Source organism: Anomaloglossus baeobatrachus, chromosome 4 (assembly GCF_048569485.1).
Source record: "Anomaloglossus baeobatrachus isolate aAnoBae1 chromosome 4, aAnoBae1.hap1, whole genome shotgun sequence".
In the NCBI taxonomy this organism is placed as follows: Eukaryota; Metazoa; Chordata; class Amphibia; order Anura; family Aromobatidae; genus Anomaloglossus; species Anomaloglossus baeobatrachus.
This window is the reverse complement of record NC_134356.1, coordinates 393,083,611-393,102,599: the sequence shown is the minus strand read 5'-3', so window position 1 is coordinate 393,102,599 and position 18,989 is coordinate 393,083,611. Positions and strand designations below refer to the sequence as shown.

The 18,989-nt window shown below is 42.7% G+C and overlaps 1 protein-coding gene across 1 annotated transcript in view; it reads left to right on the top strand.

Annotated features, from left to right (window-relative positions):
* The window catches only part of CAMK1D (calcium/calmodulin dependent protein kinase ID), a 480,336-nt gene that overhangs the window by 322,941 nt on the left and 138,406 nt on the right, over positions 1 to 18,989 (top strand). The window contains exon 3 of the mRNA XM_075345270.1: positions 8,041 to 8,115. Coding sequence (XP_075201385.1) covers positions 8,041 to 8,115 — 75 coding nt within the window. The remainder of the gene's footprint in view (positions 1 to 8,040; positions 8,116 to 18,989) is intronic.

The following is an 18,989-nucleotide window of genomic DNA, read 5'->3' as shown; positions in this document are numbered from 1 at the left end:
AAAGGGTGAATGTAAGAGGGTGTTTTTTTATCATATAAAATAGTAAAAAAATTAAAATAATGACATTTGAATGTTCTTTTTAAAAAAAATATAATAAACATCATAAATCAGCAAATAATATGAACATATTTGGTGTCCTTGTAATCGTATTGACCTGCACAATACAGCAATCAGATTATTTATGGTGATTGGAAAACATGGCGCCATTGATTATTTTTCTCTATTAAATCCATAAAAAGGTAATGAAAATGCAATGCTAAAAGCATGTTCACACGTAGCGTAAATGCTGTGTTGCGCCACATAATTTATCCGTCTTTCTGTTCTTCCAAAGTTGGGAGGTATGCTTTTGACACAGACGAGGATTGTTTCTTAGTACATAGCCAGGTTCTGGCATACGGAGGTGTGACACGATAGTGTGAAATTTAATTCCTCAGAAGTCATGTTCTATTGAGAAAAATTTGACTCACTGCTATGCCAGAATGTTAAGTCTATGTATATTGACTAGCCCTACCTCACATAATGATAATAATAATAATAATAATAATAATGGCAATTAATAATAAACACAGTGACTAAATGATATCACTATATACACTAGTGACTGAATATCATCTCATATGGAAATTGGATAATATCACAAAATCATGACTGAGGAAAAACTTCATACCACAAGTGTATATTATCACAATACTGAAACTGAATATGATGATCATATACAGTAGTAGTACGATGATACTGGGTGTCTGTAAAACATCACCACACAGCAGACTGGATAAATTAATAAAGTGCTGATCAGATGTAGTCAACGAATAAGCAATCACATCCATTGATTTCAGGTGACCATTTAGTAGTTATTCACTTTTTCTTTAATTCTTTATTATTCCCCAGACCACTAAGATAATTTCTCCATGGTTAACTGCTACCAGCTACAGAGTTTACTGCTCACCTAAAAATGTCTACCTTCACACTTGCACCATGGTGCCCATTGTATCATGGACATTGCTGGCAACCAACATCACCAATTGAATGATTCTGCAGTTTTCACAGGAGCAAAAGCTCGTGGCTAAATGTAATACATTGGCAGCTGGAGGGGAAATGAGCAGAGGATGGAAAACTCTTATCCACTTTTCTAGAATTGTTTTCAAATACTTACCAAAAACTCATTGTGGGAACTTAAAGGGGCTTACCTACGAACAAAGTTAATTTTAAAATTCATTTTAACCAGTAGAGCTTGGAATAATAAATTCCACAACTGGATATATGTATATAAAATGTTCCTGTGCTGAGATAACCTTATATATGTGTCAATGCTATGTACTGTGTAATGACTGTATCTGACCGTACAGGGACATGGTCTGATCATACCACAGCTCTTGGGCAGGGGAGGAAGTAAAAAAGTATAAAGATATTACAGCATAGGATCACAAATAATTATTTCTTTGAAATCAAACATTTTTTAAAAACAGACAGGGAAATGTTTCACCTCAAAAACGAATAAGCTATGATCTCATGCTGTAATGTCTGCGTACTGTTTTGCTTCCTCTCCTGTCCAGGAGATGTGGAATGATCAGACCATGTCCTGTATGGTCAGACACAGCCATTACACAGTACACAGCAGGGACACGTATATAAGATTATCTTAGCACAAGAACATTTTCTTTAAACACATCCAATTGTGGAACTTATTATTATAAGCTGTATTGATTAAAATTAATTTTAAATGAAGTTTTTTTGTGGGAAAACGCCTTTAACCATAATGAAAATATGTCAGGATGTCTACTGTAGCTAAACAGAATACATGGATATGTAAGTTATAGAAATACAAGTTCATGATGTATGGCCTTAAAGCAATTTGTCAACACGGAAAAAAGTTAGAAAGTTCATGCAAATCAGCCTATAAGTGGTCTGAGGCCCGGACGGCTTTCTCCATGTTGACCTTTCACTTTGGTCCCAATAGGGACAGTGATGAGGATGTACATAAAGTACTGTGGAAACTAATGGCGTTATATAAGCGAATAAGATAAATAAGTAAATACATGTGTGCATGATCTTGTATTTCAATGACCTAAACAGCAATGTGTTCTGTTAAGGTACACTAAATGTATTGATAGAGTCCCTTTAAGTCTACAGTATATTTAGGCTATATGCATACGTAATATTTAGCAGTAAATATGCCATAGTTTAACAGCAATCTATGAATGGGACATTTTACTGACAATGTCATAACATTACAACAGGTGCAATCATAAATGCTGCCTGAATGCAATAGATTTAATGGGAAAAAACCTGAAAAACATCAACAATAGCTCATTGACAATTAGTGGTTTTCTATAGGGATGATTGAATACCTCAAATATTTGGCTTCGCGAATATTTGCCGAATAGGTCGCCACTATGCGAATATTCGCGAATATTCGATGCGCAATGTAAGTCTATGGGAAACCCGAATAACAACTATTCGGAACTATTCGGGATTCCCATAGACTTACATTGTGCATCGAATATTCGAATAGCAGCGACCTATTGTCAGATATTCGCGAAATTGAATATTTGAGGTATTCGATCATCCCTATTTTTCCACAATATAGGTAGCTACAAAGTTCTGTAAAAGAAGCATGTCATCCACCAAATAAAATGACTTGAACCTGTGCTCTCAAATCCAAATGGCCCCATTCATGGTGAGCCCCATTGCTGTAGCAGGAAAACCCCTCTTAATTTACAGGGTGCATGTCTCCAGAAGTACAGTACAAGCTGAGGGAAACATATGGGCTCAAGAATAGCATATTTGCAATCTTCACTTTGCTACATCCACTCCATGGTTCTTCTTGAGAACACCCCTGGGGCCAAAATAGTCACTGCACCCATAGATTACTTCACCAAGGCTTCTAATTCCAAAATGGTGTCACTTTTGGCATTTTTCTGCTATTCTGGCAAGTTAGGGCTCTGCAACGGCTCAGCAAAATCTGCATGCCAAATCTCAAATGGTGCTTCTTCCTCCTGTGCCCTGTCATGTGCATACAGTAGGTTCAGAATTGGGGTTTCCATTTTCATCTGTCACTCATCGTGAAAATGAAAAAAATTGTAGCTTATATAACATTTTAGTGGTGAAAAATGTATGTTATAAATTTCTGTGAGGCATCTGCAGGTTCCAAATACTCACTATACCCCATAATAAATTCCTTCAGTGTTGAAGCTTATGTTTTTTAGTCTTCTGGCGCCTTGGGGGCTCTGTTAATGGCATAAAATGCCATTGTCTGAACATAATCTGTTCAAACAATCTACATTTCAATAGCCAAATAGTGCACATTCCAATCCACGCCCTGCCATGTGCCCAAATAGTAGTGTACAACACATACAGGGTATTGCCGCACTTGGTACAGATTGTGTAGGAAATTGTCCCTTTTCTATTACCGCTTGAGAAAATGTAACATTAAAAAGTAATTTAAATTAACATTTCATGGAAAAAAACATAATTTTTCGATTTCACTGCTATAAAATTATGTGAAATATCAGTGAGTTCAAAATGCTCAACAAATCCTCCCATGTAGTTTCCAAAATGTTGTCATTTGTGGGACATTTCTGCCATTTTGGTACTTTGCGGCTTTTACAAATGTGACATGGCATGTGCAATCTATTCTAGCCAAATCTGTGCTCTAAAAGTCAAATAGCTCTCCTTTCTTTCTGAGCCTTGTAATATTGACAATCATTAGTTTTCCACCACATGTAGTGTATCACTGGAGTTTTTGAGAAATTGTGTAGCAAATAGTAGGGTTAATTTTCTCCTATCACCCCTTTTTAAAATTACAAATCTGGAGTTAAAACTTCTTATTGGAATAGAAAACAATTTCTAATTTTCACATCCTAATGTTATAAATTCTGTGAAGCATCTATGCTTCAAAATGTGCAACACGCAGAAGAATTCCTTGAAGAGTTTCTAAAATAGTGTCACTCAGCCCCTCTTACTTATTTCTATTTTTTTTCTCTTTACAGCGGTTACCATAGGGGTTACCTAATTTGATATTTTGATAAATTGGACTTTTACCAAAGCGGCAATATCATGTATGCTTATATTTTTAGAACTGGGAAAAGAGACGGTTTAGAATGTTTATATTTTATTTAATATTTTTAAAAACTTTATTTTTTTACATTACTTTTTTTTTTTAAATTAGATATTTCCATTGAACAAGGTTTTTCTCTTCTGACACACAAAATTAACGACATAAAACAGCAGAACATCTGCAATTTGCAGCAATACAGGCCATGGCCCACCCACCTGCCATCTTGACAAAATTAATAGTAGGAATAGGAAGGAGATACCAATAATCTAAACAGTTCCAGTATATATAGTAGCAGACATATTACTGATAGTACATATTTGCATATATGTAATATCAGGAGCAATATACGAAAACAAGATGAATTGACTGACAATAAAGCATCGTATTAAATAAGACTGATCCTAAACCATGCCAACTCCCTTGACGCCAAGCCTGAGTGATCAATCCAAGGCTCCCAGATTTTGTCAAACTTAGCAATACAATTCCTCTTGATATAGATATGCTTTTCCATATTTATCACCCAGTTTATTTTATCTACATACTCCGATATTCTGGGTCATCTCTCGGAAATCTAGTGTTGTGCAATTCATTTCCTAGCCATATATTGCATCCTATCTATCGCTGTCTTACTATAATCATCTATGAGCAAGTCCTCAACATAATGCAATACTCATACCAATGGGATCAGATCTATTATGACCAAGTATACCCTCCCAATAGTGCTCGTCACCGTTTTTCAGAATTGCTCCAAAATTGGGCAAGACTACATCATGTGAGATAAAGTTGCGACCTGGGTTTTGCATCTATTACATAATGGAAAAAAAAACATAGTTTACATTACTTTTTATCTCTCTTAAGAGAATTAGAACAGTCATTTAATCTCTTGGTCTATGTATTGTATACTACAGTATTACAGTGTATTGGAGAAAATGTTGGTTTCATATAATGGAGGAGGGCAAAGATGGCAGCCGTCAGCCCACTCCATACATGCGGAGCTGACATAGAATGTACTTTTATGCCTTATGTCGGGATGGGGTTAATAGACTTGATACATTATATATAAATATTTCTCGTTTTCGATTTTATCTTCTAATAAATTATTATATTTTCATTATTGGTTATATCATGTATTTATAATATATCACATGGATTGTTGCAGATTATTTCCATTACTTCTACACAAGGTACAAACGTAAAAACAATAATTATATTATCTATTCTGGGAAGAATATATTATAGCCACATTAGGTACCTAATAAACCTCATTCAGCCTTGCAAAGTACATCATGCTAACCTACCAAGCCTATTTCCAGGAACGATTGTCAGACTGGGGTTACCTGGTGAGGAATTGATTCTGAAGACAAATACAAGACATGTGTAGCTTTAGATTTCAATTACTATTGAATTAATTGAAGCAGTTCTGGCTGCCTCCTGAAGCTCTGCTTTTCTCCTACATTGCTAAATGATTTAAAAAGGTTCTCTATTTATTCAGACCTTATAGGAGGTGGACTTTACAATACCATGTCCTCCCCTCCTTACTGGGGCTTCCACTGAACATAGCACCACATCATGTGTTACTGAAGTGCAGATGTGTGAGCTAAAGTGTTCCTGTGGTTTCTAAAAACCTCCACTTTTTAATAACACCACTCACATTTGATAGTGGAATATTTAGGAGGGAAATATTTTCACAAACTGACTGTTACATCAATAGCTCCGAGTCCTAATAGAGGACCACACTCAAATTCAGTGATCTCTATAGAAAGAGACATCCTTTTACAAATGTCTGTAAAGGCAGACTCCATCATTTGTTCCTGATAATCCTCTCTAAATATGTGTGTTAAATTAATTACCGATCGCCTTCTCCGGTTTCCAGTGTTTCTCTGATCCCCTCTGGACCACTTGGCGGCCAACACAAAACTTTATGTGTAGACCAGAAGTTGCTTTCTTGTTTTTCATGGACGTGTTCAATCTGTGGTTTTCACAGATAGAACACGTACCTATTATAATTTCTGGAGCTACTTACAGGCCTGTTTTTTTGCTAACTGTGTGTCTGCAAACAATCATGGAGACACAACTGATTCCAATCTGCATCACAGATCAAACTTACCAATACAACTCCATTGGTCCACGAAAATGCCATCAGTGCTTACTACGTGTGTTGTCCATGAATGATATTGTTATGAATAGGAGAAAGCCTTAAACATTCTCTCTATCATTATTCTGGCATTTGGCAAATATAAATAACTAGCTGTACTACCTGGCTTCGCCCGGATTAATAACTGCTGTTAACAAAATAGAATGTATTAACAAAAAAGTATTCTGCCCACAAAAACCACAAAACAAATAGATAGAAATGTAATTATTAAATTGTTGCCTATATTAACCAATCAGAGCTCAGATTAATTAACTGTAGCAAAATAGAAGCTAAGCTGTGATTGGTTGCTATTGGCAGCCTGATAAATCTCCAGGCAACAGAAAGCCCTCCCCCTTGACAGTATCTATCTTTGTCTCTTTCCCTGTCTGTCTCTTTCCCTCTCTTTCCCTGTCTGTCTCTTTCACTGTCTGTCTCTTTCCCTCTCTTTCCCTGTCTATCTCTTTCCCTGTCAGTCTGTCTCTTTGTCTGTGTCTGTCTCTTTGTGTCTGTCTCTTACCCTGTCTATGTCTGTTTCTTAGCCTGTCTGTGTCTTCCTCTTTCCCTGTCTGTGTCTGTCTTTTTCCCTGGCTGCATTGTGACATGCCAACATTCCATATAAGGGCGTGGCTGCGCATTCTTCTGAAGTTCTGGCTGCACTGTGGCTCCCAGCTTCATTCGCTTTAATGGAGGCAGGTTTTTTGGTGAATAACAGTAAAGTGCGGGGTTAAAATTTCCCCTCAAAACATAACCTATGACGCTCTCGGGGTCCAGAAGTGTGAGTGTGCAAAATTTTGTGGCTGTAGCTGCGACGATGCAGATGCCAATCCCGGACATACACACATTCAACTTTATATATTAGGGGTACTTTGCACACTACGACATCGCAGGTGCGATGTTAGTGGGGTCATGTCGAAAGTGACACACTTCCGGCGTCGCTCTCGACATCGTAGTGTGTAAAGCCTAGAGGATACGATTAGCGAGCGCAAAAGCGGCGTAATCGTATCATCGGTGTAGCGTCGGCGAAAACCATAATTACCTTGCTGCGACGGTCCGATGGTTTCCCTCGTTCCTGCGGCAGCACACATCGCTGTGTGTGAAGTCGCAGGAGCGAGGAACATCTCCCACCTGCGTCCCGGCCGGCAAGGCGGAAGGAAGGAGGTGGGCGGGATGTTTACATCCTGCTCATCTCCGCCCCTCCGCTACTATTGGCCGCCTGTCGTGTGACGTCGCAGTGGCGCCGCACGACCCGCCCCCTTAATAAGGAGGCGGGTTGCCGGCCAGAGCAACATCGCACGACAGGTGAGTGCATGTGAAGCAGCCGTAGCGATAACATTCGCTACGGCAGCTATCACAATGATATCGCAGCTGCGACGGGGGCGGGGACTATCGCGCTTGACATCGCAGCATCGGCTTGCGATGTCGCAGCGTGCAAAGTACCCCTTAGATTTTGGTTCCTAATTGACCTAAAACAGGAAAGGTTTATTCTGATTTCATGTCAGATAATGAGAAAAACGTGCATATATGTCTTTATAGATAGTGTATGTAAACTTCTGGTTTCAACTGTATGTACTGTACATGTATCTGGACACAAATTGTATGAAAATATTGCTAAAAAAATATTACTTTGTAGTTTTATTTATGCAGCTTTATAATTTACAATTAATGTACTGTAAAAAAAATAAATTGCTAAAAGAAGATATATTAACCCTTTACTGCAGCATGTTGTGTATAACTTATATGTATCTGTGACTAAATAATCTAAGTAACAAATGGCAATTTCAGGTAGATCAGTTGAGTCCAGTTAATGATCTACCTAGAAGCTAATTTACTGTTTTTCTATTTTTCTCAGAATCAAGCATGAGAACATCGTTGCCTTGGAAGATATCTATGAGAGTCCCAGTCATTTGTATCTGGTCATGCAGCTGTGAGTAGTCATTAATTACAAGTTTCTAGCATTGTCCCCTGCTGGTCCCACAAATTCCTATCATAATTGCTCTTATACAGAGGTACTATTTGATAAACATGTACTGCGCTGGTGTCATAGCCTGTAGGTATAATTTGCAATGTTACTATGGCGACCAAAGTGTTTTATATCATGTTTCATTGTACAGATAATTAACAGATATAATTGCATATTTTTGTTATGAGATTCATCACTTTTAACCACTTAAAATCAGTACATTTAGGTTGGAACCTTCAAAGTATCTCACTATGAAAAGAAACTACAGCACACCAATCAATACTACATTGCTGGATTGCACCTTGCCCACCAGCTATTAGGCTTTTCCTTGAAAAACTCTCATTTTGTTTATACGAGCTGGATAAAATATTCCTTATGAAAGGAAAACTGAGTAAAAGTGTTTTTCAGCATTTGAAATAAATAACTAGGTGATTACTTATAATACCCTTCAGTTCTGTCAGTTTCCAGTCACCTTCCACTCTCTCAGTCCAAACCCCCCCCCCAAATGTTTGTATTACAGTAAAATTGATTAAAGTAGGTGTGCAGTTAAAACAATGCATCACTTATCTACAGGATAAGGCCACAGAGAGCCTTCATATTTTGGGGGGGCTGTGGGGCCATCATACTGTGTAGGGACAGTTGGGATATCATACTATATGGAGGGCCTGTGAGGGTATTATACTATGTGGGTGGCTGTGGAGGACAAGTGTGCTGGGAATTATACTGTGGTGGGGGTCTGAAGGGGCCATTTTACTGTGTGGGGGTCTCATAATGTGTGTGGGAGAACTGTGACGACATCATACTTTAATTATCTTGTTCATGTTGGGGGTATTGTGGCGGAAAATTGGTGGTTCACTGTGGGGGTATCAAACGGTACTTTATCGGGGCCTTCAGCAGCTACTGTATATGCAAGTAACTAACATTAAAGAGTGGCACGGTGGCTCAGTGGTTAGCACTGCAGTCTTGCAGCACTGGGGTCCTGGGCTCACATCCCAACATGGATAACATCTACAAGGAGTTTGTATGTTCTCTCCGTGTTTGCGTGGGTTTCCTCCAGGTACTCTGGTTTCCTCCCCCACTACAAAAACATACTGATAGGGAACTTAGGTTGTGAACCCCAATAGGGACAATGTTGCCAATGTGTGTAAAGCGCTGTGGAATTAATAGGGCTATATAAATGAATAAATATTATTATTATTATTATTATTATTATTATAGGGAGTCAGTCACACCAAATTCACACTTAAAACTAACCACATAGCCTTGTAGGAGATGGCGCAACAACAAAAATCTTCCTTACAGATTTTAAATTTGCCCCCCCCAAAAAAAATAACAACTTTATTGTAATATGAGATGCTCATTGCACCCTTTACATGACTAAATGCCTCGGTGCACTGTTTCACCCAATTACTTAGATTACAGCCTCTCCTTTTCTGTTGATTGACACCAATGTCTTACATCTAATCAGAATTAACTGTAGATAAACCTCCGTTATGTCATCACTGTCCCTGTGCAGGAGAGAGAACACAAATCACTCTCTCCTCGCTTCTGACATGCCTTGTCTTCTCTACTATCACTTGAGTGCAGGAAAAAAACACACAAATCACTCTCTCCTTGCTTCTGACATGCCTTATATTCTCTACTATCACTTGAGTGCAGGAAAGAACACACAAATCACTCTCTCCTCGCTTCTGACATGCCTTGTCTTCTCTACTATCACTTGAGTGCAGGAAAGAACACACAAATCACTCTCTCCTCACTTCTGACATGCCTTGTCTTCTCTACTATCACTTGAGTGCAGGAAAGAACACACATATCACTATCTCCTTGTGTAAGGGTACCTTCACACTTAGCGATGCAGCAGCGATCTGACCAGCGATCTGACCTGGTCAGGATCGCTGCTGCATCGCTACATGGTCGCTGGTGAGCTGTCAAACAGGCAGATCTCACCAGCGACCAGTGAACAGCCCCCAGCCAGCAGCGACGTGCAAGCGACGCTGCGCTTGCACGGAGCCGCCGTCTGGAAGCTGCGGAGACTGGTAACTAAGGTAAACATCGGGTATGGTTACCCGATGTTTACATTAGTTACCAGCGCACACCGCTTAGCTGTGTGTGCAGGGAGCAGGAGCCGCGCACACTGAGCGCTGGCTCCTTGCTCTCCTAGCTACAGTACACATCGGGTTAATTAACCCGATGTGTAATGCAGCTACATGTGCAGAGAGCTGGGAGCCGCGCACACTGCTTAGCGCTGGCTCCTTGCTCTCCTAGCTGCTGTACACATCGGGTTAATTAACCCGATGTGTACAGCAGCTACATGTGCAGAGAGCCGGAGCCGGCAGCACAGGCAGCGTGAGGGCTGCAGAGGCTGGTAACTAAGGTAAATATCGGGTAACCACCTTGGTTACCCGATATTTATCTTGGATACAGCTTACCTCAGCTGTCAGATGCCGGCTCCTGCTCCCTGCTCGCTTCATTTGTCGCTCTCTCGCTGTCACACACAGCGATCTGTGTGTCACAGCGGGAGAGCGCCTTTGAAGAAAACGAACCAGGGCTGTGTGTAACGAGCAGCGATCTCGCAGCAGGGGCCAGATCGCTGCTCATTGTCACACACACATTGAGATCGCTAATGAGGTCACTGCTGCGTCACAAAAAGCGTGACTCAGCAGCGATCTCGGCAGTGAGCTCGCTGTGTGTGAAGCACCCCTAAAGCTCCACCTGAGCAATGTCATCAGCAAGGAGAGAGTGATTTGTGTGCTGTCTCCTGCTCATAAAATGATAGCAGAGGAGATGAGTAATGTCAGATGTAAGGATAGAGTAATTTGTGCTCTTTCCTGCACAGGGATAGTGATTATCTGCAGACAACGCTGTCTCTGGGCAAGCCAGCACTGTCAGTCAACATAGAAGGAGTGTCAGTAATCTGAATAAGTGGGTGGAGCATTACACTGAGGCATTTAGCCACACCAAGGGTGCACTGAGCATCTTCACTTGAATATTACAATTACATTGTTTTCTGGGGGGAAATGGAGTAACAAATTTAAAAAGAAAAAGAACAATTTGTCCTACAAAGCTTCTGCATTAGTTTGAAGTTTAAATTCAGGGTGACAGACTCTCTTTAATATATCTAAATATATTATGTACTAGGTTGCTTATGCTAGTGGCTAGTATGAATATAGCAGGTTGATGCAGTAATTTCTAATCTCAAGTCTAGTTACCTATAACACCTTACAGGCCCTTTACAGTCCAATGATGTGTCTCTGGAAGAAGCCACTTGCTGCTTTAAAGGTGATAGTGGTCTGTTACATCTCGTGGCTCTCCTGAGGCAAGGACTGAGGCAGTCTCCCATTCCTTGCCTGCCACGAGCACTTCTGCTCAGCAGCGCCGAAGGTCTGCCAGACTGCGCAGTGTGCAGGAGATACCTTCTCAGAGAGGCAGCAGAAGGGTGACACCTAGTGGTTCTCCTGTTACAAGGAGTGAAGCGGTCTCCCATTCCTGGCCTGCCGCAGACTCTCCTGCTCAGCGGCCCCGAAGGTCTGCGAGGCTGCGCAATGTGCAGAGGTTTACTGCAGAGGTTTACTGCTCAGGGAAGCAGTGAGATTCCCGTTATCTCTGCACATTGTGAGACCGAGGATCCCGCCTCTATTTCCCAGAGGCAGGAGGGTGAGCATGTGCAATGCGTGGTGGGTCCTGATTCGCTCACTGACGTCACACGGCTTGATGACAAGGCTGGTGACGTGGTGAATCCTGACTGGCCAGGCTGGGACGTCGTGGACCCTGATTGGGTCAAGTCCGTCATCTCCGCCTCGCGCCCGCCCTCGGGTGGAGCTGCACCTCCTTAAAAGCTCCCCCTGCCATCATGGCGGCGCGCTACCGTCCTTCTATGTTTGGATGTCTGGCAGCGTGCTGCCACGCCACTGCTCAGGCATTACTGTCTCTTGTGGGCTTGGCCCTTGCTGCTCCGGCAGTACCTCGTTTGCAGGCCGTGTTCCTGCCTAGCTGCTCCGGCAGTACCCCCGTCAACAGGCCGTGTTCCTGTCCCAGGTGAGCTCCTCAAGTCTCCATTGGACTCACCTGGTTATTGAAAGCACACGTGCGTGGGCACCTCTGTGCTACCCTCGTGCCATATTCTCGTGACTTCCACTGGCACACGTGCGTGGGCACCTCTGTGCTTCCCCGTGCAACAGGTACACCGAGCCGTGAGATCTGTGCCATACAACCCTCACGGGTTAGGGCAGATCGGTGTACATAGATCGTCTGTGACATTCCAGACGATCGCTAGCAGCAACCCGCTCACTCTTCACCCACCATAGCGGCGGTCCCTTACACCGCACAGTGGACCTTGACCGGCGGAAGCAGTCCATTTCCCATCTTGGCACGCTTCCCCGGGTCCCCCTCGTAACAGTGGTCCCTCTTGCCACGTGGGCCCTTGTGTAGCTGCACAGATTGCACCAATGGTGTGTTCGCTCATGTACCTTGCCATGGTTTGGTAACAGAAATAAAGGTGAGCAACTCATTATGTCAGCAATATACATGTGCTGCAACCTAACGCACATTTTGCCTATCTTCACGCTGACATCAAATATTTTCCTACGTTAATACCAGTCACATACATATAGCAGTTTTTTAGTTTACTGTATCGCTAATATTTACTGATTGAGCTTTATTTTTCTCTATGGCGTGCAATATATTTTTAATTGATCCTAAAACACAACTTTTTTCATGGTAGACCTATGTATCTCCAGCTTTTCTTTTATTCATTGACATATAGGGTGTGGTCTGTTATGACAAATTATAGGTGAGTAGATATGAAAGTGTTTTTGGTTACATAAGTTCCCATAAGAAAGGTTTTTAGATTATCTTGGCTGTCGAAAGATAAACATTATAAAATAAACCTTTATTTTGGATCAATAGCTGCGACCATGTAACGAGTATATGACTAATTAAAGAATAATTGTGTCAGTCTTCAGTGCTGCAGAACGCTTGTTTTAAGTACATATTCATATTTGCAGTGTCCAACAAAAATATTTGCCTTCCAGAAGCACTTATTAAAATGATTTCCACCCACACAAGTTATTGCTGAAGCTCTTGACTGCTCTGAAATGAATTGTTTCATCAGCACACTTCAGTACACTTCTTCTCCCGCTGTGCACGTCAGTCTCTCATTATGTTACTCGATTGTGAGCACCGGCTAAAAAAATCTATTTTATCTTGCTTTGAAATCGGCTTGTAGCACTTATAATATGACACTCCGTACATTGTATATGGTAAACAGTGATAATAAGTAGTCATTATACGCACATCTTAAGGCAATTCAACAGGTATGAAAAAGACAAGGTTATAGTTATGGAAAATTATTAACCACATTTGTTTAATTCCAAGTTCACGTAAGGTATTTATGCTGCTATATGTGCACATGTTGGTTTTCCTAGAATGCTTCCTAGAGCTATTCTTTAATTCGTGTATAAACCTATAGTGAAGTTTCTGATTTGGTTTAAAGAAGAGAAGCCCAAACCAATTCCCAGTTTCATTGATAAATGCCCTATTATTTTGACATTTGCCTTTTTATTACATTTGTTTATGTATATGTTTCTTTAACGCCTGCCTGGATCAACAGACTCAGAGGGGATGGAATGGACAGGCTAGAGGGAAGGCACTCACCAAGAAGGACCCCCTATAATTCCAAATCCCTATACAGGGATTTGGAATTACACAAGGCCCTGGACATCACTACCTGTGGAAGGCTGCAGTCCGATGAGAGTAGTCATCAGGCAGGGTCAAACCAGGAATAGCAGAACAGGGACAGAATCGGCAGGCAAGGACGTAATCAGAAAATGTAGCAGAGGTCAAATCCGGATCGGGCAGCGAGGTACAAAAACAGCAGGCAGTAGGGTAGTCAGAAAACAGAAGTCAGCACACAGGAATCACAAAACAGAAAAGTGCGGATCAGGAGTCAGGAAATCAGAACTATCTCTGGCAGAGGTCAGCAGACAGGAGGGGAACTAAGAAGGGTGTGGTGTCTTCCCATTAGCTGTAGCTGAATGCTGGCAACTTCAGCTGGAAGACACACGCCACCCACAGTCAGACAGTGGTACTGCAGATCCCAAGATAACCCAGCCCAGTGGATGATCAGAGCCTGCGCCCACCGGTGCTGCTGGCATCGACTCCTCTCCCATCACCAGCACCATCCACGGCACGAACACAGCGTCGCCTGGTGACCGGAGCAGAAGTCGCTGGAGCGGACTCCGGTGGTGACGTAACAGTTTCAGGTTTATGGACTCATTTTTACTCTGCCTTTAGCCTGTTCTCCCCATATGTAATCACATATATTAACAAATGGCTATATGTGATGCATGGATAATAAATGCAATTAAGAAATAAAATTTTGCATTGACAATATTTTTTGGGGGGGGCTTAGTTCAATGTTCTAGTTTTATCTGCTGTGGAGGTGTTTTCTTGTAATTGAGAGTCATTATTTTGCGTCAGTAATTTGTATTTCCAACATCGAATAGAAGATTCCGGCATTTACTTTTGGAGGGTATAAGGCTCTGTGCGCACTGGGAAATGAAATTTCCTTGCGTAAATTCCGCATGCTCTCAAAGATTACCGCACCCGCGGTAAAAAACCGCGGGAAACTGCACCCGAAAACCGCATGCGGTTTGCCGCGGTTTGCTGCGGTTTTACCGCGGCATTCTTCGCGGTATTGCTGCGGTTTTGCCGCGTGCGGGTTGGGATGTGCTTTATTGCATTCAATGCAATAAAGCACATTGAAGAAAAAAAAAAAAAAAAAATACATTTAATTCTGATAGTGGATAGACAGAAGGATAGATAGAGGGATAGACAGACAGAGGGATAGATAGAGAGATAGAGGACAGATCGCTGCATTTCCCACGGTCGGCAGTGAGTTCACATTACCGGCCGTGGGAAATGACCGGTAATTACCTCTGCTGTCTGCTGCATTCAGCCTGTGTCTGTGACAGTCGCGGCTGGATGTCAGCAGTGCAGGACGCCGGAGCCGGAGCTGTGGACTACGCCGGAGCTTTGTTTGGGAGGGGTTAATAAAATGGTGAACGAGGCTTGTTTGTTTTATTTAAAATAAAGGATTTTTCGGTGTCTGTGTTTTTTTCACTTTACTTACGGGTTGATCATGTCAGCTGTCACATAGACGCTGCCATGATCAAGCCTGGGGTTAATGGCGGTGGTCCCCCATCACCATTAACCCCTTGTATTACCTTGCCACCACTGCTACACGGTGGCAAGAAGAGCCGAGGACACGCCGGTATTGCCGCATAATGCATGCGACAGTGCCGGGGCAGCTGCGGCTGATATTCTCGGCTGTGGGAGGTGGAGTGAGGCGGGGGACATTATCCCTGCCCCTCTCCCTCCCCAGCCTGAGAATACCGGCCCGCCGCTGTGTGCTTACCTCGGCTGGAAGGTAAATATGCAGCGGAGCCCACGTTCTTTTTTTTCTATATTTCCGTTTTCTTTCTATGTGTGTTCTATGTCTGTGATGTCTGTGTGTGTGATGTGTGTGTGTGTGTTTACTCTCTGCACGGCTTCCTCTTCCTGTAATGACATCACTTCCCTGCAAAACCGCAGACAAGCGATGCACATTACCGGAGGTAAACCGCGAAATACCGCAGGGAATAACGCAGGAAAACGCAGTGAACCACACAGAATTTGCTGCCTGCGTTATTCCCTGCGGGATTTCATGATTAACATTGAGTCAATGGAGTGAAATCCCGCAGCGATGTGCGGAAAAGAAGTGACATGCACTTGTTTTTGCTGCGGGATTCCCGCAGCAAAACATGCAGCTGTCAAATTCCGCCCAGTGCGCACAGGATTTTTTTTCTCCATAGGATTTGCTGGTGATTCACTGCAGAGATGTTATGAACATTTTCTGCAGCGAAACATGCAGCAAATCCGCGAAAAATCCGCGGCAAAATCCGGTAAGTGCGCACATAGCCTTAAGGCTTTTTTGCAGCTCCACCACCTGGACGTTTCACCTCTCATAAGGCTTTCAGCAACAGTCAGGGCTTACACGTCCAGGTGGTAAAGCTGCAATAAAGACTTATTTTTGTTGCAAAAACGAGTGCCGGGATCTTCTATTCGACTTTGGATCTTCTTATCCACGTGCACCACAACTCAAGTGGAGTGCCGATCCCTCTTGCATTCTTAAGTAGTTTGCATTTCCACTGTTTTAATAGCGCGTGATGTATATTATTAAGAATGTAAAATTGTTATTAGATGTTGTGAAGGAAATATATAACTGTAGTAAAGTAACAATGGTTTAAGTCTGCCATCTCTATACACAGTGCAAAACCTTTAGGTATTTTGATTACAGAAACTCAAAACCAAGGGAGAATACAGAGGGTGTCTATTGTGACGCCTTGGCCTAGGACACTGAGCTTCAAACCTGAACAGATGATTCCTTATGGCCAGGCTTGACATTTTCTGTTCACTATAGGAAGCAGGGTATTTGGAAGAAATAGGGCATTTATTATGCAAGGTACTCACCCCTGAATTAGTCCATGATCCAGTTACAGACCTGAGATTGGAATATTAAATTATAGGCTGCCCTGGAAACAAGAGCAGAGGGTCAAATATATAAAAAGGTGAGTGGCACAAAAGAAAGCTGCTCACATGTGGGGGTCTGGCTATGCTGGAGGGTTTTTAATATTTAATTTTCTCTCCCCCCCCCCCCCCCCAAGGAAACAGAAGGAAACTTTACACTGGAAAGTTTAGCATTTCTGTTATTTTCTCCCTTTTATTTCATAACTGTTTTGCATATTTTTGTATCATTTTTGTCTGTATCTCTGATACCTTTTTATTGTAAGCCCTGTATTTTCTATATTAAATCTTAAAACTTTAGTAAGTTTGATCCTTGTATGCTCTAAAAAATCTATAGCCTTACAGAGAATGTGTGACCCTGTTGATTGTCAGACAGTAGTATATTTCGGGGACTCATCACCCCATGTAATTGATGAGTGGTGGCAGCGTGTTGTGTAGCCGGGATGTGTGGACTGTATCTGGGTGTGATTGTTGCTCACTTGATAACCTATAACAGAGGTTGCATGCTGGATTGAGTGAGCAGAGATAAATTAATCCTTGCAGGCGCACCACATGTAATGTATAGAGAAGTGAGTATTCAAAGCAAGAAGGCCTGCGGAGACACCATCACATGTTTCTCAACGCTGGTAGGAAACTAGCCAGGTCTTTCACCGGGAAGGAACAACCACGGGAAGAGCAGTCTCCAGTCAAGGAGACCACCTATGCCAAACATGGTATCCATCCACAGACAGCCGTTTCGGGGTATTTGCTCCTCATCAGTGTGGAGTAGGAATCTGGCTAGTGGGAGCATTGCCTAGTAAAAGACTATGTGAGCAAGGATGGTTGACCTTATGGAGATCAACATCCACCACTGCGGAGACACCATCACGTGTTTCTCAACGCAGTGATTCTAGAGCAATGCCCCCTGGGAAATATTCAAAGCAAGAAGGCCTGCGGACACACCATCACATGTTTCTCAACGCTGGCAGGAAACTAGCCAGGTCTTTCACCGGGAAGGAACAACCACGGGAAGAGCAGTCTCCAGTCAAGGAGACCACCTATGCCAAACATGGTATCCATCCACAGACAGCCGTTTCGGGGTATTTGCCCCTCATCAGTGTGGAGTAGGAATCTGGCTAGTGGGAGCATTGCCTAGTAAAAGACTATGTGAGCAAGGATGGTTGACCTTATGGAGATCAACATCCACCACTGCGGAGACACCATCACGTGTTTCTCAACGCAGTGATTCTAGAGCAATGCCCCCTGGGAAATATTCAAAGCAAGAAGGCCTGCGGAGACACCATCACATGTTTCTCAACGCTGGCAGGAAACTAGCCAGGTCTTTCACCGGGAAGGAACAACCACGGGAAGAGCAGTCTCCAGTCAAGGAGACCACCTATGCCAAACATGGTATCCATCCACAGACAGCCGTTTCGGGGTATTTGCCCCTCATCAGTGTGGAGTAGGAATCTGGCTAGTGGGAGCATTGCCTAGTAAAAGACTATGTGAGCAAGGATGGTTGACCTTATGGAGATCAACATCCACCACTGCGGAGACACCATCACGTGTTTCTCAACGCAGTGATTCTAGAGCAATGCCCCCTGGGAAATATTCAAAGCAAGAAGGTCTGCGGAGACACCATCACATGTTTCTCAACGCTGGCAGGAAACTAGCCAGGTCTTTCACCGGGAAGGAACAACCACGGGAAGAGCAGTCTCCAGTCAAGGAGACCACCTATGCCAAACATGGTAAACCACGGGAAGAGCAGTCTCCAGTCAACCATCCTTGCTCACATAGTCTTTTACTAGGCAATGCTCCCACTAGCCAGATTCCTACTCCACACTGATGAGGGGCAAATACCCCGAAACGGCTGTCTGTGGATGGATACCATGTTTGGCATAGGTGGTCTCCTTGACTGGAGACTGCTCTTCCCGTGGTTGTTCCTTCCCGGTGAAAGACCTGGCTAGTTTCCTGCCAGCGTTGAGAAACATGTGATGGTGTCTCCGCAGGCTTTCTTGATTTGAATATTTCCCAGGGGGCATTGCTCTAGAATCACTGCGTTGAGAAACACGTGATGGTGTCTCTGCAGTGGTGGATGTTGATCTCCATAAGGTCAACCATCCTTGCTCACATAGAGAAGTGAGTACGCAACAGATGTCATGATATGTACATCTGTGACACCCTGGTAGAACCAGATAGTCACACAGAATAGGCCCCCGCATAACACTTCTCCCACACAGGGTTAAACCAGCCGACAAAACCCTAGTCAACCCCTCAGGGAAGGACAGACACAC